The sequence below is a fragment of the Gouania willdenowi genome, chromosome 10, assembly GCF_900634775.1.
Source record: "Gouania willdenowi chromosome 10, fGouWil2.1, whole genome shotgun sequence".
Lineage (NCBI taxonomy): Eukaryota > Metazoa > Chordata > Actinopteri > Blenniiformes > Gobiesocidae > Gouania > Gouania willdenowi.
In genome coordinates, this window is record NC_041053.1 from 31,983,470 (window position 1) to 32,008,524 (window position 25,055).

General features: G+C 37.5%; 1 protein-coding gene across 4 annotated transcripts in view; it reads right to left on the reverse strand.

Moving 5' to 3' along the window:
• The window catches only part of enox2 (ecto-NOX disulfide-thiol exchanger 2), a 240,171-nt gene that overhangs the window by 62,333 nt on the left and 152,783 nt on the right, over window positions 1-25,055 (reverse strand). For all 4 annotated transcript variants that reach the window (XM_028460204.1, XM_028460201.1, XM_028460203.1 and 1 more), the window contains one exon: window positions 5,466-5,621. In XM_028460204.1, the coding sequence (XP_028316005.1) occupies window positions 5,466-5,621 (156 nt within the window). The remainder of the gene's footprint in view (window positions 1-5,465; window positions 5,622-25,055) is intronic.

Here is a 25,055-nt window from a genome sequence, read left to right on the forward strand (position 1 = left end):
AAGTAATTAATTTGCCTCATTTGAGGGAAATTGGTTGAGATATGTGTCAACGTTTAGGTCTGATTTTATATTAGTTAATATTTTCAATCTTGAAAAGTATAATTTCAGAATTGTTGTGTGAGAACAAAATTTTCATGAGCCTATTTTTAAAATCATATAAATTTGTATTATTTTTCATTTTTACAGCTTTGTCATGAGATGGATCCTTTCTTGTGTTACTGTTCTAAATTATTTAGTTGTTTTAAATAACAAAAACAATAAAAAAAAAAAAAATGAAAAAAATAACGTTAACAGTGATGGGAACCAGAAAGAGGATGTAAAATCAATGCTAATTATATGTAGCATTGTAAATTATTATTGTTGATATTGTATCATTCATACACTGATAATTGTAATAATACAACAGTTTTTATTTGCCTATTTCCATTCTACAAAGTGCTTTATTACTGTAATAACCTTAGTTTCTCTACTGTTGGACAAATAAAGTTATATCTTGAACAATATGGTGTTTGACAGTGTATTGAGCCATCAAGTCAACCTTCTTTAATTATTGTACGCCTACAACGACGTGCAGGACCAAAAGTTTGTACTTAAGTCAACGAGTGCTCGTGACAGCCCAAAAAGCTGCTGGGTATTATTTGATGAGCTGATTCCTCATTCAGCCTCGGGGTGTCTAAGCGCCCCTGAAACAGGTGTCTGGTTCGTTTCTCTCTTTGCTCCTGAGGACTAACCGAAAAGACTTTCGTAGCTAAAAGTTAAACTTTTTAATCAGCGTTTCTCACTGTCATATTGTGACACTTCACACTCTGAGCCATAACACAAACAAAATATCTTAAAAACAGCTTTCAAGATAGGTAGAAAAAAAAACTAACAATGCGAGAGTGAATGTTTTGCTTCAGTGATAGAAAATAAACTCCCAGGTGCGAGTGCGGTGAGGAGCTTTAGTTTTAGTTCACCTTGAAGATGAAACGTAGCACAAGTTTTGAAACAGAAAAAATAAAGTCCCTGGGCTGAGACTTTTCTGAGGCAGGGTATCGGAAAAAAAAACAAAATAGAGCCCCCCCCCGCTAACTTTTCTACCTGACTCCAAATAATTGGAAGATGGTAGAGGGATAAATAAAAACAACACCCTGTACCGCACACATTTCTAGTTGGATGATAGAATGTGGGCTGCTTGGAAATTGACCGTTTCATGTATAAGTACAAACCTCGCTCACAAGGATCAGAGAGATAGTTGGACAGGAGGGAGAAAACAACAAAAGTGGTAAAGGAAATAGAATCCAGTCTCCTGAGCCCTTTGCATGATATCAGGAATAAGAATAACAAGTAACACAGAAATACAGAATGCTTCAGGGCTTCACATTAAAGCTGCACTACTTGCACTACTTGAATCATAAACCATGAAAGAGGGGCATGGCTGAATTCAAGCCGGAAATTCCGCCCCCCACTCTCATAATCCCTCCCAGTCTCCGCCTCTCTGGAAGTGCACGACATCGCGCACGAGAGCTGAACGTGCACTACCGATAAAACACGTCGCTACGCAAAAGGATGCACACAAAATCTAGGAAAATGGAACATTAGATTACCTGTCTAGAAGGAAAACAGCCACTTGCGCATCCAAACTGAAAACAAGTTTGCACCGTGCACGCGCTTCACCATATATCGCAGCAGCCAATGAGGAGGCTTCTTCGTGGGCTCTGCTCACCCCTCCTTTCTCTAAATCCTGTGATTAGAGCTGGAGGCGGTGACCGCCATGATTTTGTCTTATGGTTTTATTAACTAAAATACTTAATTATAAAGTACAGACAGCACACAGACTTAAGATTTTTTTCAGAAATGTTTACTTTTACAATATACTATAGTAACTATATTATTTCTTTATTAATGAAAATAGTTTGAGTACCACAGCTTTAAGGTTAATCCTTGTACTTGTAGCTAGTTTTTCATAAAAACTCTACATAATTGTCTACTTTTTCATTCTTCCCACTTGAAAACAATTAACATTATACAGATGCTGAAACTCTTTAAACCTTAAAAGCCAACAACTGTATCTACCATAAAATCTGATACCATCTGTCACTAATTTGAGGTGTTTTCTCTGAAAACTTGTTTTTCTTTCAACACCAATAGTTCTGCCCATGATGTTTTGATGTATTTTCTGTCGTACTCATACATTTCTAATGAGTGTATGAGCATGACAATGAATCCTCCTTTGCTTCCATATTTGACAGTTGAAAAAAAAAAAAGAAACATAAAAGGGAAATGAATGAAATAAATACATGAAAATAGGGCACGAAAAAGCCCCCCGTTGTGGCATTTGCTGTTGGAGTGTTTGATGTAACTCCCAGGCATGGCATTTAACAAGAGTGCAATCTGAAATCTCTTTACAGAGATAAGTCACATGCACAAGGACACCTGTGGATGTTTGCAATAATTCATTGAGACATTTGCTTGTTATGTGAACCTTGAGTGAATACAAAAAATTCAATACATCAAACTAGAATAAAAGCAGTAGCGCCTTTTCTTAAACGGGGGGACACACAAAGATAAATAAGCGTTTTTTGTCCCAATTTTCCACCTTCCCGACCAAGCATGGCAAACGCCAGATTATTTTATGTTTTATGAGACTATCCTATAAGATTATCCTGCGGTCTGAGCTGTTTGGAGTGAATTTGTCCCGATAATCGGCTCCAAAATGAACGAACTTGTTCAATATACGACTAAAACTCCTCGTGTGTATGTGTGTGTGTGTGTGTGTGAAGCCATCGACTCCCGACTCATGACCCTGTGATTTGTGACGTGGAATGGAATGCAGCCAATCAACAAGCGAGCTGATCGAGAAACACGTAATGCTGCGTTTAAGGCAACTCGGAACTTCCGAGTTGAAAATTTCAGATCTCCAAGTTGAACCGAATTCAGAGGCAACACGTTGAAATCTGTCAAATATTGTTGACCGCTTCGATTAGGTTTTTTACTTCACCAAGTTCACCCTGTTCTATGCCTGATTTTCTATCTTCATGTGTGGAATCTGTAACAGATAATAAATCTCTTCAGATTGATAAAGTTCTTATGTGTGTACTCTGCTTTACGTAAACAAAGTCATCAATTTTCAAACACCTACACATTGTCAGGGGATTTTAGGTCACAATAAACTCTATGATATGAATATTTAATATAATTCTCAGTTGGGGCCAGATTTCAAAACCAACAACACAAACAATGTCCACAGACATTATGTAAAAACTCGAGCCAACACAAATTGATTTCATGGAAAAGTATCAACTTTTGTTTAGATGTGATCATCTCAGTTTCCCTTAGCCTTATTATGGACCTCAAGTTAACTCAGAGTTATGAGTGCATAAATCGTAAGGGTGTAAGAAAAAATTTGATTCGGCAATATATTACAATATTTAAGCCCGCGATTATTGTATCGATCCAAAAAATGACAAAATCTTTTTTTTAAAAATGATGCTTTTAAACAAAAAAAACATTAACTCGCACTAAGATATGTATAGCACGTAAACGCCCGGTCACTGGGTGTCAGTAAACCACATCAGACCTTGTTAAACTATCTCACTCCTCAATGCATTTTAGCTTGGAAGTTGATTGCATTTTTTTTCATAAAACATACTGCACACTTTTATATAGGGTTGGGGGAAAAATCAATTCATATAAGAATCACGATTCTAATCAGCCACAATTCTGAATCGATTCATAAACTTCAAAAATAAATGTTTTAAATTCTTTTATTTACTCTGATTCAGAAGATCTGCTTTAAGTCTTTACTCACTGTAAACTGAACATACAAATCTGCTAGCTTCATGCTAACGTCTATGGGAAAACCCATGTATATGCTCATGCTAACATTTACAATTCGCGATCGGTGGGGATTTATATAACACAAAGTTTATGCTTAACTTTCACAAAAAGTCTTAGGAGTGTTATCAAACTACACTGAAACATACTCACAAGCACATGTTTTTTCAAGCCGAAAATACAAGAGACCAGTAGGTCATGGGCTTTAAAGATGACGACTTCCAACTACTACGGCAACAGTGTTAGGCCAAAACACAGAAACTCACCCAGACCTTTACAGTTTATGACACGATCCCAACAGGAAACAACAGCGACCCCAACTTACAATGTATTACAGACAGCACAAGGAGTGTGTGTTTTATTTGTTTAGCATCAATAATTGTTACCTTTTGTCTTAAGTTTGCCTTTGTGTGATTACGTCACTGGAATCGGTTTAATCAAAATTATCTTATACAAACTGCATTGTTTTGATACCATAATTTGCCATAACACACTGTGCGTTGTATCAATGTTTGAATCGAGAATCGGTTAAAACGAGAATTGATTTTGAATCGAATCGTGACTCTAAGAATCGGAATCGAATCGGGTGACACCCCAAAGATTCACATCCCTACTTTTATAGATGTTTGTGGTCACAGCTTCTTTCCCTCTGCCACCATCCACATGAACACACCCCAAGTCACCCACTGAACCCCCCCCCCCCCCCCCCCCCCACCCGATCACCACCTCCACCAGCTTGATACCTGCTGCACTGTATATATATATTTATATTTATCCTATTTATCCTTTATTCTCTATCTATCCTTTATTTATCCCTCATCCTTTATATTTATCATTATTATTATTATTATTGTTGCTGGGTTGTTCTTTGTTGTGTTGTTTTTATTTCTTTTATTTCTTTTTGTTGCTTGTTTTGTGCACCAACCACCAAGTCAAATTCCTTGTACTGTCCTCAAAACTGTACATGGCAAATAAAACATTTCTGATTCTGATTCTGACTTGTCTCTGCTGATATTGGTACTTGAATTCCAGTTAGTTTACGAATTACTTGTTCTTGCAGGTTTATAAAAAAATGAAATAAATTGTATTTTATACCAGAAATTTGTAATTACTGTTATCGCTATATCTAGCGATGTATATTGTATTGTTTAGTATCGGGATACAATGTATCATGTCATGCAAATCGTATCGTATCGTCAGATTCATGCCAATGTACACCCCTAATAAACCTCTTTATAGAAGTACATTATCCTTTATCTTATTTTTCCTGTCAATTTCTTTATCAAAAGATGAAACAAACCTTTAATAACATCTGTCACTAGCGTAGTGTCTGTATCTGGAGACAGACGCCAAGAGCCAGTGTCAGTATTTTAAATTATTTGGTGCAACTTGCTGCAATATTTACTCACTAGTTCATTTGGGAGAAAACTCCTTCATTCAATGAATTGGGCCATGAAATGTGGCTGTGATTTAGCCTTGTAATGTGAATTTAAATGTTAAGCTGCTGGCTTCAAAGCTGCTCTAATGTTACGGCGCTGAATGCTTTTCATCGCAGTGTGAGTCTCTTTCATCAAACAGTGGTAGACGAAAGGAGCTGGAGCAGCGGGAGGGTGGAGCCAGGGTAGAATTAGCATCACGTAGCCACTTACTGGGGTTTGGGGGGAACAGGGTGCAGGTCTTGCAGTGAATGATTTCTTTGACGAGTGGAACATCCTGAGAGAGCGGTGCAGGAACCATTCCGAGTCCCGGTAGCATGGGGTTCATGGGGGTGATGCCAGCCATCATGCCGAGGTTGGGGTCGAAATCTGGAGACGGGAGAGGAAAGTGAATGAAATCAAACAGGCGTTGTCCTGGAGAAGGAAAGAAGAGCAGCTCACGCTCACTCATATTAAATAAAGACTTGCATTCAGTGACTACACCCGTTGGTCAGGGATCACCTCAGCCCCTACAGAATCTCTGAAGTTGCATTTCTCTTGGTGTACTTATCCCCTGAGTGATTCTGCTGTCAACACCAGTGGCACGGGCAGCCCACACATAATGGACTACGCAGCCTTTCATGAATAAATCATCTTGTAAACAACATGCATATTTTAAGAAGTTTTTACTGAGTCACTCTTTCTCTGTCACCCCTGCTGCTTGAGCGATGACCTTATAGATGGCATAGATTGTTTCGAAAACCTAAAGGAGCAATGGGCTTTTGCTTACAATATCGATTTGCAATGCATCAGGGCAAACACTAATACGCGCCAGCATATTAACAAACACTGGTGGTAATAACCAGGCAAGATCTATTAATGAGCTGGGAGTGAAATATGTTATAAATGGAAAAGACAGGAATATAGGAGACCAGTGACAGAGGATTTGGAGCTGAACAATGATGCCAAAGAGGATTCTGAAGATGCACCTGAGCATATAAATGTACATTATAGCAAACCCTTCAGAAAAGATTACTCGCACACTGTTAGAAAAATAATCTCACACAAGGTGGCTGACTGCTAGTTAGAAAATAAGAGGGAAAACCTGCAATAGGCCCTACAGGAAACACCTTTGGGTTCATCTATAGCAGTGGTCCCTAATCTTTTTTGCAGTTTTGTCAAATCATGTGTACCCACTCCAGAATTTCATATTCTTTTTCATTTGTGGAACAGCGAGCTCTCCTAAACCCCTAACTGTGTCTCGAACATTGGTTTCCTAAGGCTTAGACTACAAATTCTAAACAAAGAGTGTAATTTATCTAAAAAAATACCAATGAAATTAGTTAAATACAGTCTATGTAAAATTAATATTGTCTACTATTGTCACAAGTGTGATAAAATGGCCTCTACAGCATAAAATAATCATGTTTCAATAAATTACAAGAAAATTGTGGTGAATTTGTCAAAAAAATTGCCTAAAAAAGAACTGGGAACATTTCCAAATTATTATCTAAATTAATTGTTAAATCTTTCTGAGTACCCCCTGCAATTTGCTCCTGTACCCCTGTTTGGGAACCACTGATATATAGAACTCTACTAAACTGTGCTGAAACACATTTCTGTGTAGGAGCTGAAATTTTAAATGTCTCTCGACACCAGCAGCTGTTAAATCCTAATGTTTTCTCAGTGTTCCAAATCTCTCTAGCTTTCATCCCTGTTTTAACAAGCTGCACTCAAACAAACGCTACCACTTTGGTTATCTGCCTTTTCAATACATTTCTTGTTACAATCTGCTAACTGGTAGCTAAGCTAGCTGAATACAATCTGCCTAGTTTAGATTCTTGCACCTTTTAATGCAGAGGTGCCAAATACGGACCACTTTGATCTCAAATGTGCTGCAAACAATGGACGGGAAAAGGAGCAATTTCAACTTTATTCTGCCTCGGGTGTGTAAAAAAATCGATATGACTATATATCGTGAGGTTTCGTCTCTTTCGTCTGATATGTAATATGATTAAAAACAAGCTGATACAGGCTTTTACTTATAATTTGGCACTAATGTCTTTTGAAATGATTGATTAAAAACTGTCTGTCTTAAAGTTATAAATAATCGGTGACATTTGTGACAATTCTGAGTGAGAAAGATATGTGAGAAAGAAAAAAGGAGAAGCAGATTATTTAAAACTGAAAATAGAGCAGGAAACCTATAATGTCTTAATGACCGTAACACCCTCTGTGAACCAGATGTTACAGCCAAATGATAAGAGCCCTTGTTGTCAGGTGGATGCAGAGCACCTCAGCATCTTAAGGAAGAGAAAAAAGAATAAGATGAAAGGTAGCAGCCAAGATTAGCAGCAGAGGATGGGGGAGTAGAGTGTGGTGCAACAGCTTCAAATGAATAGGACTGAGGAAACAAATTACATACACAAACAAAAGTCTGTGTTGGGAGAAGCTGCCAAACAGAAGAGATTGTTATGAAAATTTCTGCAGACATTCTACTTCTGGAAACCATTTTTCACTTCCTTGGAGAATATTATCCCACAGCTCTTGTCAGCCACTTGGGCCCAGAGTGTAACATATGTGGAGTACTGATGCAAAGCATATGGTTTTTGGCTCACGCGGTGAAAACGATCAGGTTACATTGGGGGCGCCAAGTCGCCACAGTGCTGCTCGTGTTCATCGTGTAAACACACACACACACACAAGCACACACACACACACACGATTAAAAGCAGGTCTGTGGCAGCACTGTGTAATAAAGGAGATTAGCGACTTGAACCTGAACATTTCCTGCCACACCAGTCCTACACCACGTAGCTAGAGGATAGGCTTCATTACTAATGCTCCAGTGATTCTCATTATAATGCATGCAGTAAATGGAAGCAGTGATGTAGAATTCAGCAGAAATGGCTGCATTTGCCATTATGTCCAGAATCATTGTCCTTAAAGTTAATGTGTTAAAAGCAGAAAAAAGAAAGTGAAACATGGGTAGTTTGAGGAAAGCCAAAGCATAATGACTGGACAACTGGGTCGCAGTATTGGAGCTAATATGGTATTGATTAAGAGTGGAGAATGGAAGATCAGGGTGAATCATCCATAGGATCAAGGCACAATAATGGATTTGGGAAACTATAACGTGAGGTTTTGTCTAGAAACTGTAGCATAAAAGTCTGAAGAAGTTAGAATTATTTTATCAAAAACAGTCAGAACGCAAGAACACTTAAAAAGATATCTACACTACGGAGGGGAGTTATTATAATTGGGCTAATCAGTTTCACATTAGTCCAGAAAAACTAAATAAACTCATGCTAATGTTGCCAATGACTTGGTAAAGGAAGGGACCTTTACTAGTTTCTAGAACTTTGTACACTAAAAAAATGTTAAATTAGCAATAAGTAAAAAACATATCACAGACAGGCTACGAAATACATTTATATTCATCTCCCTCTTCAGGTTTTTGTGCCAAAATATATTAAAGTGACTGTTTCATTCTTTGTTGAAGGGTGCATGTACAGTATATAACATAAAATGTGTTTAATGTATCACCAATAAACCAAATATGTAAAGACAAAAAAAAAAAAAAAAAAAAAAAATTTGTACTTTTTAAAAAAACATTATTTCCCTTAAAATACAATCAATGGGGAGCAGCCATGTCCGATCAGATATGATAAGTTAAGTCGTTGATTCCGGCGTTGTGTTTGCATTGGTTTCCTATCTGATTTATTTGATTTTCATCTTCATTTAGTTTTTGTAATGATCTTTTTCTTGGAGTTACATCTGATGTGCATCAGAACAACCACAGCTGGCTTCACTATTTACATACAAAACTTGACAGATTGTGTTGCACGACACAGATGAATATGACAGTAGTGGTAAAGCACTGGTACCCATCACACAACCACAGGCACTACGTCATTAAGGACGTCTGAGGTTACCATTGTTTCACGGACCAGCAGGTTTTTTTGTTCTGGCGGCTCCACAACAACTTTTAAAGATATAACCTCACCAAACCACCAGTATATATGATTTTTTTCTTTCCGATAGCGCTTGCAGTTAAAATTCACTTCACATGCACTGGCACTGTTTTGGGATTAATTGATCAGTCATTTGTTCTCTGCCACCATCTATTGTTTCTACTCCATAAAGTGAGAAATCGCATGGATTCAAAAGAAGAAAAAAAAATAACCAAAACCAAACAAGGGAAAAAGTCTAACAGCAGCCTTATGGGAGATCAATATGTTTTGAAAAATCAACCAGACTTCACAAATTACAGCTTTGAATGTGAATGAAAAACAAGGTTAATAAGCAGCCACTGAGCAACACTTTGAAAAGACTGTAATGCAGTTTTATTTGCTAAGTACCAGAAAAGATGAGTAGGTGAATGTGTCACCAGGGTTACTTTGTCTACAACAAGAATAAATCCAGATCTCAGAAAAATGTCACAGTGATTGAAAAACCTTATTCTTCACTTCTATTTGACAAATAAACACTGCTGTCCTTTACTTTTTACAAAAATAAAATCTATTAGCATTCAGTCCCTGATGGCACTTAAGTAATCCTACTAAGAAATAGGACCTGAGGAAGGAATCAATAGATATGAAAGTACAAACTTAGGTGTGTCTTTCCCCAAAACTCAAGCCTCCATCTCATGAACACATGGGCAAAAGCAAAATAGTTTATTAACAACATTTGTGACTTAAATTTACAGATTACTGTCTACTTACTTATTAAATGTAAATATGCTGCCAAAACTGAATATAGAATATATTATCTGCTGTTCAATACTCAATATATGCCGTTTATTATTTAAAAAAGGTTTAAAAAATGTTAAAAACTGCTTACTCTAATAACAAAAGTGCTTAAGTCATGTTCTGCCATTTTCAGATTTAATGCCTAACTCTTGTATTTTATTATATATTAAAAAAAAAATTAAATTTTAATTTTTTTTAATTTAAATAATGGAAAAAAAATAAAGGACTTTGGCACTTTTATTATAAGGGTGATGAAATGCAGAAGCACTATCCTTACTATTATCATACAAAGGTGATACAAATAATAGTTTAAATATCATTAGGCTCCTCAAATGGCATTGGTTAGTTGTTATATAATAACATTATCATATCATATCAATACCATATTCTTATTTAGACTATAATAAATCTAATGGTGTGTATTGTATTCAATTTAAGTGGCAAAATCATTTTTAGTGGCTTATTAGAAATTGCTGTAACATTGAAGAGCTTTTTTTGTATGCAGAGAAAGCCATTCATTTCTTTTCTTCAAAGTGCAACTGGTAGTTATTTAGTACTTAGATTCCTTCAGAGCACAATGTTCTCTTTGAATGGCACCTTGAGAAATTACCGTAGGTTTTCGTTTTATATAAATTTATTTTCTAAGACCATTTATTGGGCTTTGCTGTCGTGAATTCAAAAAGCGAGAGCTAAAACATTTGAGTTTAAACCTATAATGCAAAACTGACCCCATAATACATTTACCATAGAAAGCTGCACCCTAATGTTCATAAACTGATCTTAAAAGCAAAAATGCTTCAGGATTATGTTCCTGAGAAATCAAATCTGAAGAACCATTGATTGAATCTGTTGACCAATGACAAAATAAAATAAGAGGCTGAACTTAGAGCGAAATCATTTGTAAACAGTTTTTTAAAGAAATCAAAAAGACCAATTAAACTAAGTCTGTGATGATTTGAAATATATTCTTTCAATATCAGAGAGAAGCGTAAGCAATAATATGAGGTTTTAATTAGTTAGTTCACAGTCTATGAAAATAAGTATTTCATTACCAGCAATGCATCGTAAGCAGCTCACCTTGCAGTTAATATGCGGTGCACTTGAGAGGGTAGGACCAAATGGTTTCCTCAGATAGAATCTCTACAGAGCACACTTGTGCTCATGAAGAAGGACAACAAAGGAAACCTGAACCTGATTCTGCCCACGCCGAGCCACAGATCTGTCCAACTCAGTTTATCTCTGAGCTTCACTTTGGATTCTCTGGCTTGTTTGAGGACTGAAAACACAAACATCTTCCAGCAAACGCCTCCGCATTGTGTGAGATGCACGAACACACGTGCACGCACACAGCTGGCCTCTGTAGTTATTAAATCTGTTTCTCTCCCCTCTACTCCTCATTATTCTCAATCATGTCCTTTTGATGTTAAACAATCTATTTCCTTGAGGCTTGTTTAACATAATTACATTTTGAGCCACGCGTCAATCAACAACTAGAGGTTGGATGAAAACATACAAGAGCAAAAAAAAAACTGACATTTCACTGTCATGTTAAAGGCATCTGCCTATAAATGGAACCTCCTCTTCTTTCTGCTGCTCCCTTGTCTGATTTCTGGGATAAACGTCTCTCCAAGCACTCAGAGGTGTGAGAAGGAGTCTGAAGGAGGAGGACACAGGCGGTTACCGTGAGGCATGCCGGATAATATTCTTTAATGAGGCAAGCGAGCTATGCCACCTGCAACCCTACTGGTGGCTGCCTTTCTCAATCTCTGGAAATAATCTCTCTTTTTGTACTTTTAAATCAAGTGTCATGCTTAATTTGTTTTGCTGCCTCTTTCTCCCAGAAAAGAAAGAGAAGACCTCGCTGATTAATGCAAGATACTTCATCTCAAGGTTTATTCACCACTCAAAACTTGTTTCTTTACAGTATATCTTCTTTCAAAATACTTTATCTCGCATTTTCATATGATTGCATTTAAGCCCCTTAAGCAAATACATCTACATAGGTAGGTGAGAAAGCCTGACTGCTTTGTATCTGTTGTTCTATTTCTTCCCAAGCCAAATTCCATCCAAAGTAGGGAGAAGTCTATGTACTGTCCGCCTACAGTGTCACCAAACACTTGCCAGTAAAAGGAAAAGTGTTATCTCAACTGATACTTATGCTAATCCAGGTGACCTTGTTTGTGAAAACAAGATGGCAACTATTTAAACACAAGCATGCTTTAAATGAGTGCTTCATAAGCTTTCATATATTCCTGTGTGTGTGTGTGTGTACAGCGGTGCGGGCGATTGTTAGAGCTGTGAGGAAGGATGAGGAGGAGTGGGATGTGGCAAACAAAGAAGTGCTTGTTTATGCAGGGAACTGTTGTCAGTCCCTGGGGCCTGCTTATCAGCTCTCTGGAGTGAGCATGGGTGGGTGCGTGCGTGCGTGCAGGAGTGAGGTGGTGCAAAACTGTGTGGAACTACATTATTCAGGTGAAGTGATGTAACTTACAAAGGGTTTCCATTTCTTTTATGACAAAGTGTGTGTTCATGAAGGTGAATTCATTTATTTGAAGATACACGTTGTTGTAAAAAGTTGCTCATTACATGAAAATAGTGTCCACTCCAGACCGAGGGAGTGGGCCTTTTTTGGCTGAAGTACCCCTTTCTTTTCCTTTTGAATGTTAGTATCCCTCTTTGTCCGACCACCACATTTTGCTCAGAATTATGTGAAAAACAACTATAGAGCATACTGATGGAATGAATGGGTAATAACACATTTTAAAAAAGAATCTCATTTTGCAAATAAGTGGAATGAAACAGTATTTAGTGCCTCCTGAAAATATTTATTTCTATAGATTTCATAATTTCCGTTCATCATAATTCTGTGTTTTTTCTGTTTTTTTTTATTCAGTATATTTTTTTTGTATTTTGTGTGTGCTTTTGTGTGTTGTCATGGTATTAATTAAATTATTCTGTCTCAGTGTGTTTTTGGTGTCGTTTGGTTGTTTCTTATGTCGTTTTGTATGTTTCTCTGTTATTTCTGTGTATTTTGTATGTTTCTCTGTTATTTCTGTGTATTTTGTAGTCATCTTGTGTATTTTTCCTCTCATTTAGTGTGTTTTTGTTGTCGTTTTTGTGTGTTGTTGGTATTATTTAAATTATTCGCTCTCAGTGTGTGTGTTGTTGGTGTCATTTTGTGTATTCTCTTGCTGTTTGTTCTTTTTATTATTCATTATATATATCATCTTATTTTGTGTGTTTTTGTTGTCGTTTTGTGAGTTGCTGATAATTTTTCACATGATTATAATTTTTAACTAAAGATAAACATTATGAACATTTTTTCATTTTCATTTGTACCCTTCACATAGCCCCATTTGAGAAACACTGGTCTGGATGATTGACAGGAGGATCAGGACGTGTCTGTGTTACGAGGGGGCCAACTTTCCAATTATCAGTTAGTGATAAGTTTGGTAATGCCCAAAAAATCTAAGTCTAAGCCGCGGAAATGAGTATCCAGTTCAAAATTTTCTGCTTCACCTACAAAGCCCTCCATAACCAGGTCCCCTCATATCTAACTGAACTTCTACCCATCTTCTCGTAACCTCCGCTCCTCAGATGCTAACTTCCTCTCCCCACCTCACACCATGCACCGAACCTGGGGGGACAGAGCCTTCTCTGCAGGCAACCCCTCCCTCTGGAATTCACTACCTCAAGACATTCAAAACTGTACCATTCTGCACCCATTGATTCAGAGTTGCTTTTAACTGCTAAAACTACTTACTCATATGACTTTTAACGTTACAATGGCGCTTAAAACTTTCATTATTACATGTACTATTTTCTTTTTAGCATCTGTACTTTAATGGTAAAGTGTATTTGAGCTGTTTGAAAAGCGCCATATAAAAATCAAGATATTATTATTTTCCTGGTATTTTACTTTCTATCTAGCTCACATGGTGCAGTAGTGTTGGGCAACGTGTTGGACAGTAATTATTATTATTATTATTATTTGTACTGATAATTACAGAATGATCTCTCCTGGTCACTTCTGGTCAGACTGTCTTAAAGGGACAATATGTAGAATTTGCAAGCAAATTTCTTCCACCACCAGGAGGCAATACGCCTTTGAGGAGTCTAATCTGCCAGAAAAAGAAGAAGAAGAATCCTTCACTCTCTGGCTCTCAAGGCATCAACGGGACGAGTACAAGTGTATAGTTATTTCAGAAGATGACATCTTCAAGTATTTCAAGTCCAAGTGAACCAGTAAGTAACCCTGCTCCCAGCGGAGGCTGAGAAAAATGAGTTCACGTCCGAGATGGCCTAGTTCATTTTTAAAGGCCAACAGAATTTTTTGTCCTATGACAATCTGGATTCTGACACCAGATTCTGAAAGATTAAAGTCTCTGATTTCATCATAAAACCTTATTTTGTTTCGTTCTTCTGTGATCAACAGTTGAATAGAGGCAAGTTTCACACAAATCGCCAGTTTGTGACAAAAAGCTGAGAAAAAACGGCTTTTTTTGAAAAAACTTTTAGTGACTTTGAAGCATTTTTTTTTTTGCTTTAGGGACATCGCAACATTAGTTTCCTTCTAAAAAACTACAAAAACAACACTGAGTCCGGGCTTTTGATGGCAACATTATTATTATTATGCTATCGGGGTCAAAGTTGTATGGATTTTTTACTGTTTTTGGTATTCCTCCAAGTCTCTCCCGCCGTCATTCTCCACACACGCAACTTCCTCCTCATCCCGGACATGCCGAGTGTCGGCGCTTGCCCCACACTCTCAATAGTCCACATAGTTCCACCCATGAACTCAGCAGGTCTCTCAGATCTATGGACACAGGTCAGATAGTGGAGCCCAGAGTTAACAGTAAACATGGTGATGCTGCGTTTAGTTGTTATGCTGCAAAGAAGTGGAACAAACTGCCAGCAGAGCTGAAGTCAGCATCACATGTGAACATTTTTAACTCAAAGTTAAACGCACTTTTTTTCTCTACTGCGTATGATTGACAGGGAGATTTTTGGTCATGTTGTTGATGTAATGTGTTTGTTGATGATTTTAATTGATTTGATTTTAAACAGTTGAATGTTTTATCGTGTAAAGCACATTGAGTTGCCTTGTGTATGAAATGCGCTATACAAATAAATTTGCCTTGCCTTGCCTTGCCATGCTCTGGTCGACTGTGTGCTGCTGTGAGCTGCTGGGAACTTCAGCATCAACTCTCGTAGCACCATTTTCTGTCTTGTAAACTCCTTTCCTCTCCCTCTGAGCTCTGCCTATAATGGGTGATCTCTCATTCAAAGGTGCGCTGCTGTCACCTACATGTCACCAGTTGGTCACTACATCATGGTACAAGTTAGATATTCACAAGAGAGTCTCCTAGCAACCACAGCCATTCACGTCTATAGACGTCTATAGACCTGAATGGCACTCAATGAGTTAAGGAAGCCGGGATTGCAATTGGCCTGCTCAAATCTTCATCAATGAAATGGAATTGTTGGCACATTTTTAATATTAACATTATCGCTAATATCATTATTTGTAGGATATTTTTAAATCGAAGCTCAGTTGCTTTGAGAAAAGGGGTGCACTGCATGTACAAGCATAAAGAACACAAATATAGTACAGTCTGGTAAGTAGGAAGTGAATGCAGTGAATGCATCATCACAGGCCAAGGTTGGGCCTCTCTACCATTTTCTGCTATTACACAAACCTACACATACAAGGTCGGCTGTACTTCTTGGGATTAAGTGGATAAAAACAGACGCACCATGAGGACAGTGTCATCACTTTCATTTGGTTTCACATCCTCCCACACAAAAGACGAGTGCACAGACCACTTAGCCGATAGGGACATACCTTACTCCCAAGTCTGCTGCCTCACAGTATATCAGAGTCTAACAGCAAACTGTTGGAATGAGCGGCCCAATGCACAGTTTTTAAAATGAAAATGTAAAGTTTCCAATTAAAGACAAGCCTTCGGTTAGGTGGAAGCAATAGGTTACATACAGTATATGCTCCACGCATCGGTAGAACAGAAGTAACTTTTAAAGAGATAAAAAACCAACAAATAACAGAAGACACTGAGCCCCAGGATGTTACCAGATAGAGGCGGATGTCTTTAAATTAAGCAAACAGGATTTTGAACAAGGTGTAAGTCTTTTAAGATTCTACAATTGTGTATTTTCACCTGCCAATTTAAAATTTAAAATGTAGCCCTGTTCATGAGGTCTAGAACTTAGCAAAAGTCTTTGACAAATACGAATGGTAATATACAGTAATCCGATACACAATAATACACAAATCCGTAATAAGACAAAACGTTTGCATCCGGCTAGGATACAAACTAGAGTGAAGCAATAAACACAATATGTATGTTTAAAGTGTTACCAAGTGTACACTTAAGAGTGGAGTATGGTGTTTTAATTACCTCTCCTGTCCTGACAATCACGCCTTGGATAATGAAAACCATCCTGGGAACAAAGTCTGTGTTTAGAGAGACATGGGGAGTAGGAACTCGATAGCTGTACATCTGGTTCTGCTTAGTCTGGACGTGCTAGAATGAACATGACAGAATGTTGGAAAAATACATAGGGTACAATTCCGAGGGAGGAATTTTTTTATAGGTTGTCAAAAAATGTTGAAGCCAGATGTTGATTCCTGATGTTAATGCGGCAGTTTTCTCTGCTTTTCCCCAGTGTAACCAAACACAATGTGGAATGTTGTGCTCCAGCCCCAAAGTATGGCAACAGAAATGATAGTAAGGTAAGGTGGCCCCAATAGTTATGTGGAACAGACAATGTGATTAGGAATGTTAATAAAAACAATAACTTGAAGTAATCTTATATCCAATTTAAGATTAAATATATAATCTTTGGATGTTTTGGACATTGGTCATTTAATACTCCACACAGGATCAATGCGAGTTACAGGTTTAGCGTAAGACAGGGCATACTGAAAGCTGAAATGAAATGCCTATTTGAAATCAAATCTTCATTTAGAATATTAAAAAAATTAAGATTATTCTAAAGGAGATTACCTTATTATACCAGAGCATTTAAATCCAGTGAAAACAACAGAACTAACTTCTTTACTTCAGATTTTACCGTCGACTGACAATCAATTGTCCTGTACTAGCTCGATCCGTCCACGCCAACTGGATGCCAATTACAATTACGTTTTCAATTATCCATATTCAATTACAATTCAATTATGATTAAGATAACTAACATTTTTTCCTGTTACAAATAAATTCCCCCTGAAGGTCAATTACAATTACGTTCTCAATTACTAAAGCTTAATTGCAATTTTACTATCTTTTGTTCATATAGCATTGTGATGATTGTATGCTTTTTTTTGTGTACAATGTTGTTTTAGCATCTTTACATTTACATTTTAGTGCATTTATTATAATATCTTATGTAAAAGCCAAACTACGGACAAGGGTTGGATTTTAGCAGTAACTCTAAACTCTTTGTACAAAACATCAGTTACATTCACAGTATTGCTACTCTGTAAAAATGGTATTGTCCCCATTTTTAAAAAAAATCTATTACAGGTATATCCTAAGTCTAACCCCTAATTCTACTAACCCTTACCACCTTTATGAGTAGGTAAACCTAAAGGGCCCATGTTAAGCTCAATCAACTTTTCTGTGCTTTAAACATCATAAAGTGCTATTTAGGCTTCATACACATGCCCAAAGTCTTTTTTTCATTGATTCCCTCAATCGTTAGTTAGAGGGTGATTTGCTCCTTTCTTACTGCAGGGTGAGCCCAAACACCTCGCTACAATTTGATGATGCGTTCCCACTATGATGACTAATTTTCCTGCACTGAGCTGGAGAAGCCGCGCATCTAGACACACCCACAAAGGTGAGCATTTCAACGTCTTTCGCGCAGTGCTACAGTGTATTTTCTAGTCTACGTATGTACCGGCAAACGCCCCACCCCCACACTCTGTCTCGTGTTTATAAAGCAGCATGAGCTCGGCTACGGAGTGGGTGGGAGGAGGGCGGGCTGTCCTCTGACCCACCGTGCGGGGAGGAGGAAGTCAGTGTCCCGTCTATAAACACGCCCACTCATGAATATGCATAAGTAAGCCGCAAATCAGCCCATTTGAGTAGAGTTGTTCAGAAAGTGACTTTTCAGAGGCTAAAACTTGGGAAAATAAACCTCAAATACGGAGATGGAGGTGAAAAATAGCGTGACATAAAACCTTTAATATGAAAGATATTTTAATATTTGTTAACTACTTATGTGTAAGCCATAGACTCGATTTGTGTTGAATTAAATTGTAATGAAATGTTTTTTATTGAATTCCCATGATAATTACAATTACAAAGTAAATTGTCAACTCAATTATAATTTGATAACGATTACAATGGCGACAGATTTTAAAAATTACAATCACGATTATAATTATGGCATAATTGTGATTAATTATCAATTACGCAATTACAATTACAATTGACCCCAACCTTGACACGCTTTATTTTTTGAAATTGTGATATTAATAGCAGCTCCTTTCTAGAACAGATTAAACAAGGCGCACATTCTTAAACCGTTAAAAAACAAACAAACTTGCATTCTGGGAGCACAACACTCTGTCAATATTTACTCCAATGATATGACATGACACTGTCCTCAGTCACACAAATGAATGAGGTTTCCTGCATTTACCTCCACTGAGATCTAGTCTGCTGATCAATACTGTTTGTTGGGTGTCTCAAAGGTCACTTTCGCTGCTGAGCTGCAGTTTAGCTCAAAAACAGGCATCGTATTTGTGTCGAGGACTCAGCTTCTTATTTAATTGTTTACAAGAGTTAATGAGGCTTTATCCTCACACAAGAACATTGTCTCACAATTTCCATTAAGGATTTTAAATTGTATTCCTCCTAAAATGTTCCTTTGTACTTAAGTTTTACTGTAACATAAATAATTAACGCCGCAGGTAAGCCTTTAGATTTAACCATATCCACAATCCTGCTGCTTCCTGAGAGTGGCTCATATCTAGACTCCTGTCTTGGTTTATAACTGTCACTAGTTTCCATAAAGTATGTGAAACAATGTAATCGGTGAAAAGCTGGAAAAATATCTGAAAGTGTAAAAATGTACATTGCTGATATTCCTTTTCGATGACTTGACTGAATATGAGGGATCTTTTTTGTGATCTTTTTTGTGAGCCATCCAACAAACTTCCATTTATGACCTGTGGGGGGAGTAATGCGCCTTTGCTACGTCTAGCCTGCCAGAACCTAAAGCAGGAGAAGGAAAAGAAGAAGAGGAGTCAATTTTAGTTCTCGTTTCGATCTGTGGAAGAAGAAGTTTATTAACAGTTAAAAGAACATGGCTGTGTAGTTGCAGCATATTGTTAATGACAAACATGGTCAGGCTCTGTTTGCACTATTTGCACTTTGTATTGACAGAGTAGAACTTTGATTTGGTTTTGCACATAATCTTGTTTGCACTTGAAAAAAAAAAAAAGAAATATGTAATTTTATTTTACTTATTTTATCTTAACTTTTATAAATTCTAGTTTTAGTTTCAATTTGTGGAAGAAGAAGTTTATTAAAAGCTCATGCTTACATCCTGCTGAACACATCTAAAACATGTGAGCTTGTTTTTTTATTTTAGTCGTGGTAACTCACACGCCTGTTGTCATTGATAACTCTTTAACTTTGTCTAATGACCTGAGATGGGACAAAAACACAAATCGCATTGTCAAGAAAGTTGGTCAGCGTCTCTTCTTTCTGTGGAAACTTAGGGAATTTACAAATAACTAAGATTCTGCTTAACTTTTATCGCTGCACCATAGAAAGTCTGCTTGTTAGTTCTATGACTGTGTGGTTCGGTAACATCACAGCCAAAGAAAAGAGAGCTCTGAACAAGGTGGTTCGCTGTGTGCCGTCTGTTCTGGAGGCTCTCTATGACTGCAGACTCTTAAACCGAGCTCTGAAAATCATCAGTGACTCTTCTGGTACTGGCCACCCTGGTAAAGCCATATTCCAGCTCCTTCCCTCTGGGAGGAGATATCTTTCATTGAGATGCAGGACATCTCGCCACATTAACAGCTTCTTCCCACAAGCTGTTATCAGGCTGTTCTTGCACTTTTATCGTTGTATTGCTTTATTGTTGTATTGTTTTAAGTAGTGTGTTTTCATTACCTTGCTTCATAGAGTGAAATGTCTCCCTTTGAACTTTTACTGTGTTGATTTATTTTGTCTATTTTGGTGTTTGTTGTTGCTGTCTCTGGTGCATAGTGGTGTATTTTTGCACAAATATTCCAATGTGGTTTCTTTTCACCGCAAATGGCAACTAAATTGAACTTGAACTTGATGCATGTAAAGAGTTATAATAAAACATTTCAAAATGCATGTGCAACTCGGTTAAAAAAGTCTGTTGGTCCAGTCATATATTTTGTCATTGTAGTTTTCTTAAAATCTCGTCTCGTCTCGTTCTTGTGAACCCAATATTGTGTCTCGTCTTGTCTCGTGAGCTGAGTGTATCGTCACACCTTTACTGCCTATATTGCTCAAAATTGAACAAATAAGAGTTTTCTGGGTGGTTTTGTCAAGAAGTGCATCAGCATGAAAATGAATTAAAACAACACAAATCTCACTACATATTCAGGCAGCGACAGTGAGTCAATTACTGCAGGTCTGTTGAGTTGGTGAATTAGAGTTTTGATGAGCAGTGAGGGGTTGGCAGGCTACACACGGACCCTCTGACAGTCTAATCTCTGCCCAGTTTGTAGGTGACGTTAACTCAGTGGACTAACGATGTGACTGAATGTATGATTGTGTCTAAGAGTTGATAAATTATGTAACTCAGTGTCAAGTCCCATAATGCATTAAAACTATACTATGTTATAGACCTTTAATATATATAGGGTGTCTTAATCCGATAACGAGTATCGGATGAAATCTGCCTGCATCTAAAATCTCCGATAAAATATATTTATTGGATTCATTGATCAGTTGTTTTTCAAGGTCTTTTCATTTATTTTTGTTGACTTGTGTAATATTCTTATGTTTAAGCAGAGTTCTCGCCAGCGCTGTTGAGCGTAAGGGAACCCGATGTTGTAATTTTGCTCCCCTATGGAGCAATGGCGCCCCCGACGTTCAGTTTTCAGCAACGTAGGGACCTACGTTTTTTTTCCTTTTTTAAATCGGTACCGTCGTAATAATTGTTGCACATTTGGACACAAAAAGGACTTCCAGGTGTGAACTGGTTGTTTTAACTCTGTTTTTAATCTGCATAACCGAGAAACACAAACATCAACCGCACCGTCTATTTCATACAGGCGATTGGCTCGGACACTTCCCTCCGTCTTTACCTGAGGACCCCTGCCAACCTTTAACTGCCCTCGATGCTGCCTGTGTGCAATGCACTCTCTGCTTACGTAACCGTAATAACCATCCACGTATTTTTTTTTAAAATATATAATTTAAGAACTTACCAGAATTAAAATACCACTTGTTTTTATAAATTACAGTTAACTACCATTTACTTGTTCTTACAAGTTTAAAAAGAATGAAATTAATTGTATTTTATATCATTTTGTACTTGTAAAGGTGAAATTTGTACTTGCGACATATCGCAATGTATATCGTATTGTTTAGTATCTGGATATATCGTATTGTGACAAGCAAATTGTAAATCGTATTTTATTATCACATTAATGGCAATGCACACCCCTACTACAAAATAAATAATACACTTACATATGATTAGCGCGATAGATATCAGTATCGGGCAACACACAAAGGTTTAATATTGGTATCTTATCAATAGTGAAAAAGTTGTATCCAAACTTTAATAACCTTTCATGGTACACTAGACTTAAAGTATGCAGCATGTTCACATGTTCATAAAATTTGCAGATGAATAAGTTACACATTCCAGCTGTGAAACAATATCTGAATATTGCAAATAACTACTGGATGTTATTTGTCTTGACTGGTATGAATCCGATTGTTGCCTATTGGAGTCAAGCTTTGATTTCTGGTTAATTTTCTACGATTATAAAGAATCTAGCTATGTGTTATACTAAATAAGGTCAAAATAGTTTTAAAATGAATTATGTATAATTCACGCTGATATCGGATCGATAGATATCGGTATTGGACAACATACAAGCTTGTAATATCAGTATCTTATCGGAAGTGAAAAAGTTGTATTGCAAGAGCCGGACTTGAATAGCCTTAAAGCTTAAACTAGACTTAAAATATGCAGCATGTTCACGTCACCTATTGGAGTCAAGCTTTGGTCCAAAAAGTGTCTATTTTGCTTTCTGGTTAATTTTCTACGATTATGAAGAACCTAGCCATGTGTTATATTATATTGGGTCGAAATAGTTTTAAAATTAATTTTGGCCAACAATAGAAAAGTCAGCGTATAATTACTATTTACGAGAAAGGCAATGAAGCTTCATGCAAAACACCAAATCCAACAAAGCTCTGTGTATTGTTTTCATGCCTAGTTGTGTTCTATTTGAATCCAGGCTTAAATTCTTGAGTTGGATGAGTACCTCACCATAATGTCTACGTCAGACAAAGCCAAGAAAATGAGACTAATTTCATGACTGACAGCCAACAGATGTCAGTAGTCACAACAGAGCATCAACAATAATGTTACAAACATGCATGCAACGAGTTGTGAAAGAAGAGAAACCAAACTCAAAACAAAAAAAAACAGGAGGAAAAACTCCAAGGACTGTGATTCACTGGACCACAAAGGCTATTTATCCTACACTATGTAGCATCCTGACTCCAATCTCTGAGGCTGATCTCTCCACAGCTCAACTATTGAAACACATTTAATAACTTTACAATATACTTCCCACTGCTCGGTCCATTGATAGAAATGGACCTGCCATCCTTTCAGATGTGCACCAGGCTTTTTGTGTTGAAGCCTCTGCCCACAATGGTCTGTTTATCCAGCTGTCTGCCTGGATAAAACCACTAGGCTAGAGGCGGCGAAAGACTCTATGCTGAGGAAATATATTCAGAGCCCACATTGGATGAAACGGAAGCAAAGTCTAACACGTAATGAAAGCAGTCTGGCGCAGTCGGCCTCTATAAATGAGTCTGAAAGTGACACGAAAAACTAAGCCTAAGTCTGCATGCAGGGAACCAAGTGGTTACAATTTCAAAGAGAAAAGGACAAAGCGAGCGACAGTGATTTTTTTCCCCTGCTATTCAGAGGTGAAACCAAGCAGGAAAAAGTTAATGTACGAACAGGATAGGTATTCGATACGAAATCCACCAAGATTAGGCTATTTAAAAAAAAAAAGTGCTTCGGGTATAAAGGCCACGTTATTGAATAAAACTTCAAGGCCAGTGAAAGTCAGTGGTATATGTTCTGTTCTGTGCTCCGAAATGAGAAAAAACAAGGGGGACATACAGTAAATATCTAAAATATAGCTGGGAGGACTTTAGAAGCTTAAGAAAGACTTTGTTATTTTTTTACAGGGAGAATACAGAGTAGTAGTAAACCTTGAGCAACAGAGCCTGATAAAAAAAAGGGTAGCTCCTGATTTTAAATTGTCGGGAGCTATAATTGGCTTATGATTACAATGTCACAATTTTTTGCATATGAATCTTCTTGACATACTTTATAGTAGATGATATTGGACTTAAATCCAGCCAATCAGAGCAATCCACAAAATGATCTTACAGTGTGAAATGACAGGGAAAGAGTTATTCATAATGTAAAATGGGATATTATTTTGATCCTCAGAAATGCTTCTCATGTACTTTGGATGAGTTTTAAATCAAAGTCATACAAGGGATCTTAATTACGGTCCTGGAGAGCCAATGTCCTGCATGTTTTCGATGTTTCTCTGCTTCAACACACCTGAATCTAATGATGAGGACTTCATGCAGCTCTATAGAATGCATAATAACGCGTGACCCTATATAATCTGATGTGGTGGACCAAGTGGCATCAAAAACATGTTGGATAGGAGCTCTGCAGGCTCGGACTTGGGCACCCCAGCCTGCACTAGAGTCTCATTGTTGCTTCCATTTACTCAAATGAGTTTCTTACTTTGATTTCATTTTATTTATTTATTTTTTAAATGATGGCTTGACATATAGCAAAAACATGTTAAACAGGACTTTTTTAATGGGGGTGTTTTTATAAAATTCACACTCGTGTTTTGTTTCAGACGAGTGCACAGAACAAATCAAAATTTCAATTGCATTTTTTAAATCAATGTTAAGATTTATTTATTTTATGTTCCAAGTGGAAAAAACCTTTGCTCTGTATTCACCCTTAAAATATACAGAGTTATTGAGAAACAAAAATAGCTTTACCATTTGTGAATAAACATATCTTGAGTATGTATTGAAAAGATAGTGTTTTTTTTGGCTGAAGTTTATAAAAAATCTTTTGAAAAGGCTTAAACTATTTAATGTATTTGAAAAATGCAATGCCAGTATGCGTGTGCGCATGTTTGTTCTTGTATTTCTTAGAGAGTGCATTGGAGGGACACTTTGTGCACATAGATTCAAAGACAAATGCATGTCTGTACATATGTACAGACATATGCATGTCTGTACATATGTACAGACATGGCATATTTCAAAAATGAAAGGGCATTTTGGCAAAGAAAAGGCTTTATGGAAAGGCTTTTCACTGAGGCGGAAAGACACAGCAGAGGGCCGAGGGTAGGGGGGGCGCCGCTTGTGCCGCCATGTAGTGGCATGGGGGCGGCACTCCCACCTCAATTTGCCCGACCTATCCGTCCACTTTTAATCTCACCTCAACACACCACCCTGCGCAGGGTATGACCACCGCCTCCACCCTCTGGAGCTAATGCACCACATACACATATATACACAAAGGTTGGGTGGGGAGCACTGCTCCCCTCCATCCCCTTTCTTTTAATTGCACCTCTTACATTCACTAAATACACACATTCACACAGGGGATAGGGAATTGGCTCTCCATTGGGGAATGGAGAGGTACCATAACAGGGTGGTGGGTTGGTTCACACATTTAGGCCTGTCGGGCAGAGCCCGACCCCTCTGTTGCTGGCTGAGCCACAGTGTAGAGTACAAATACATCAGAGTAGTGCAGT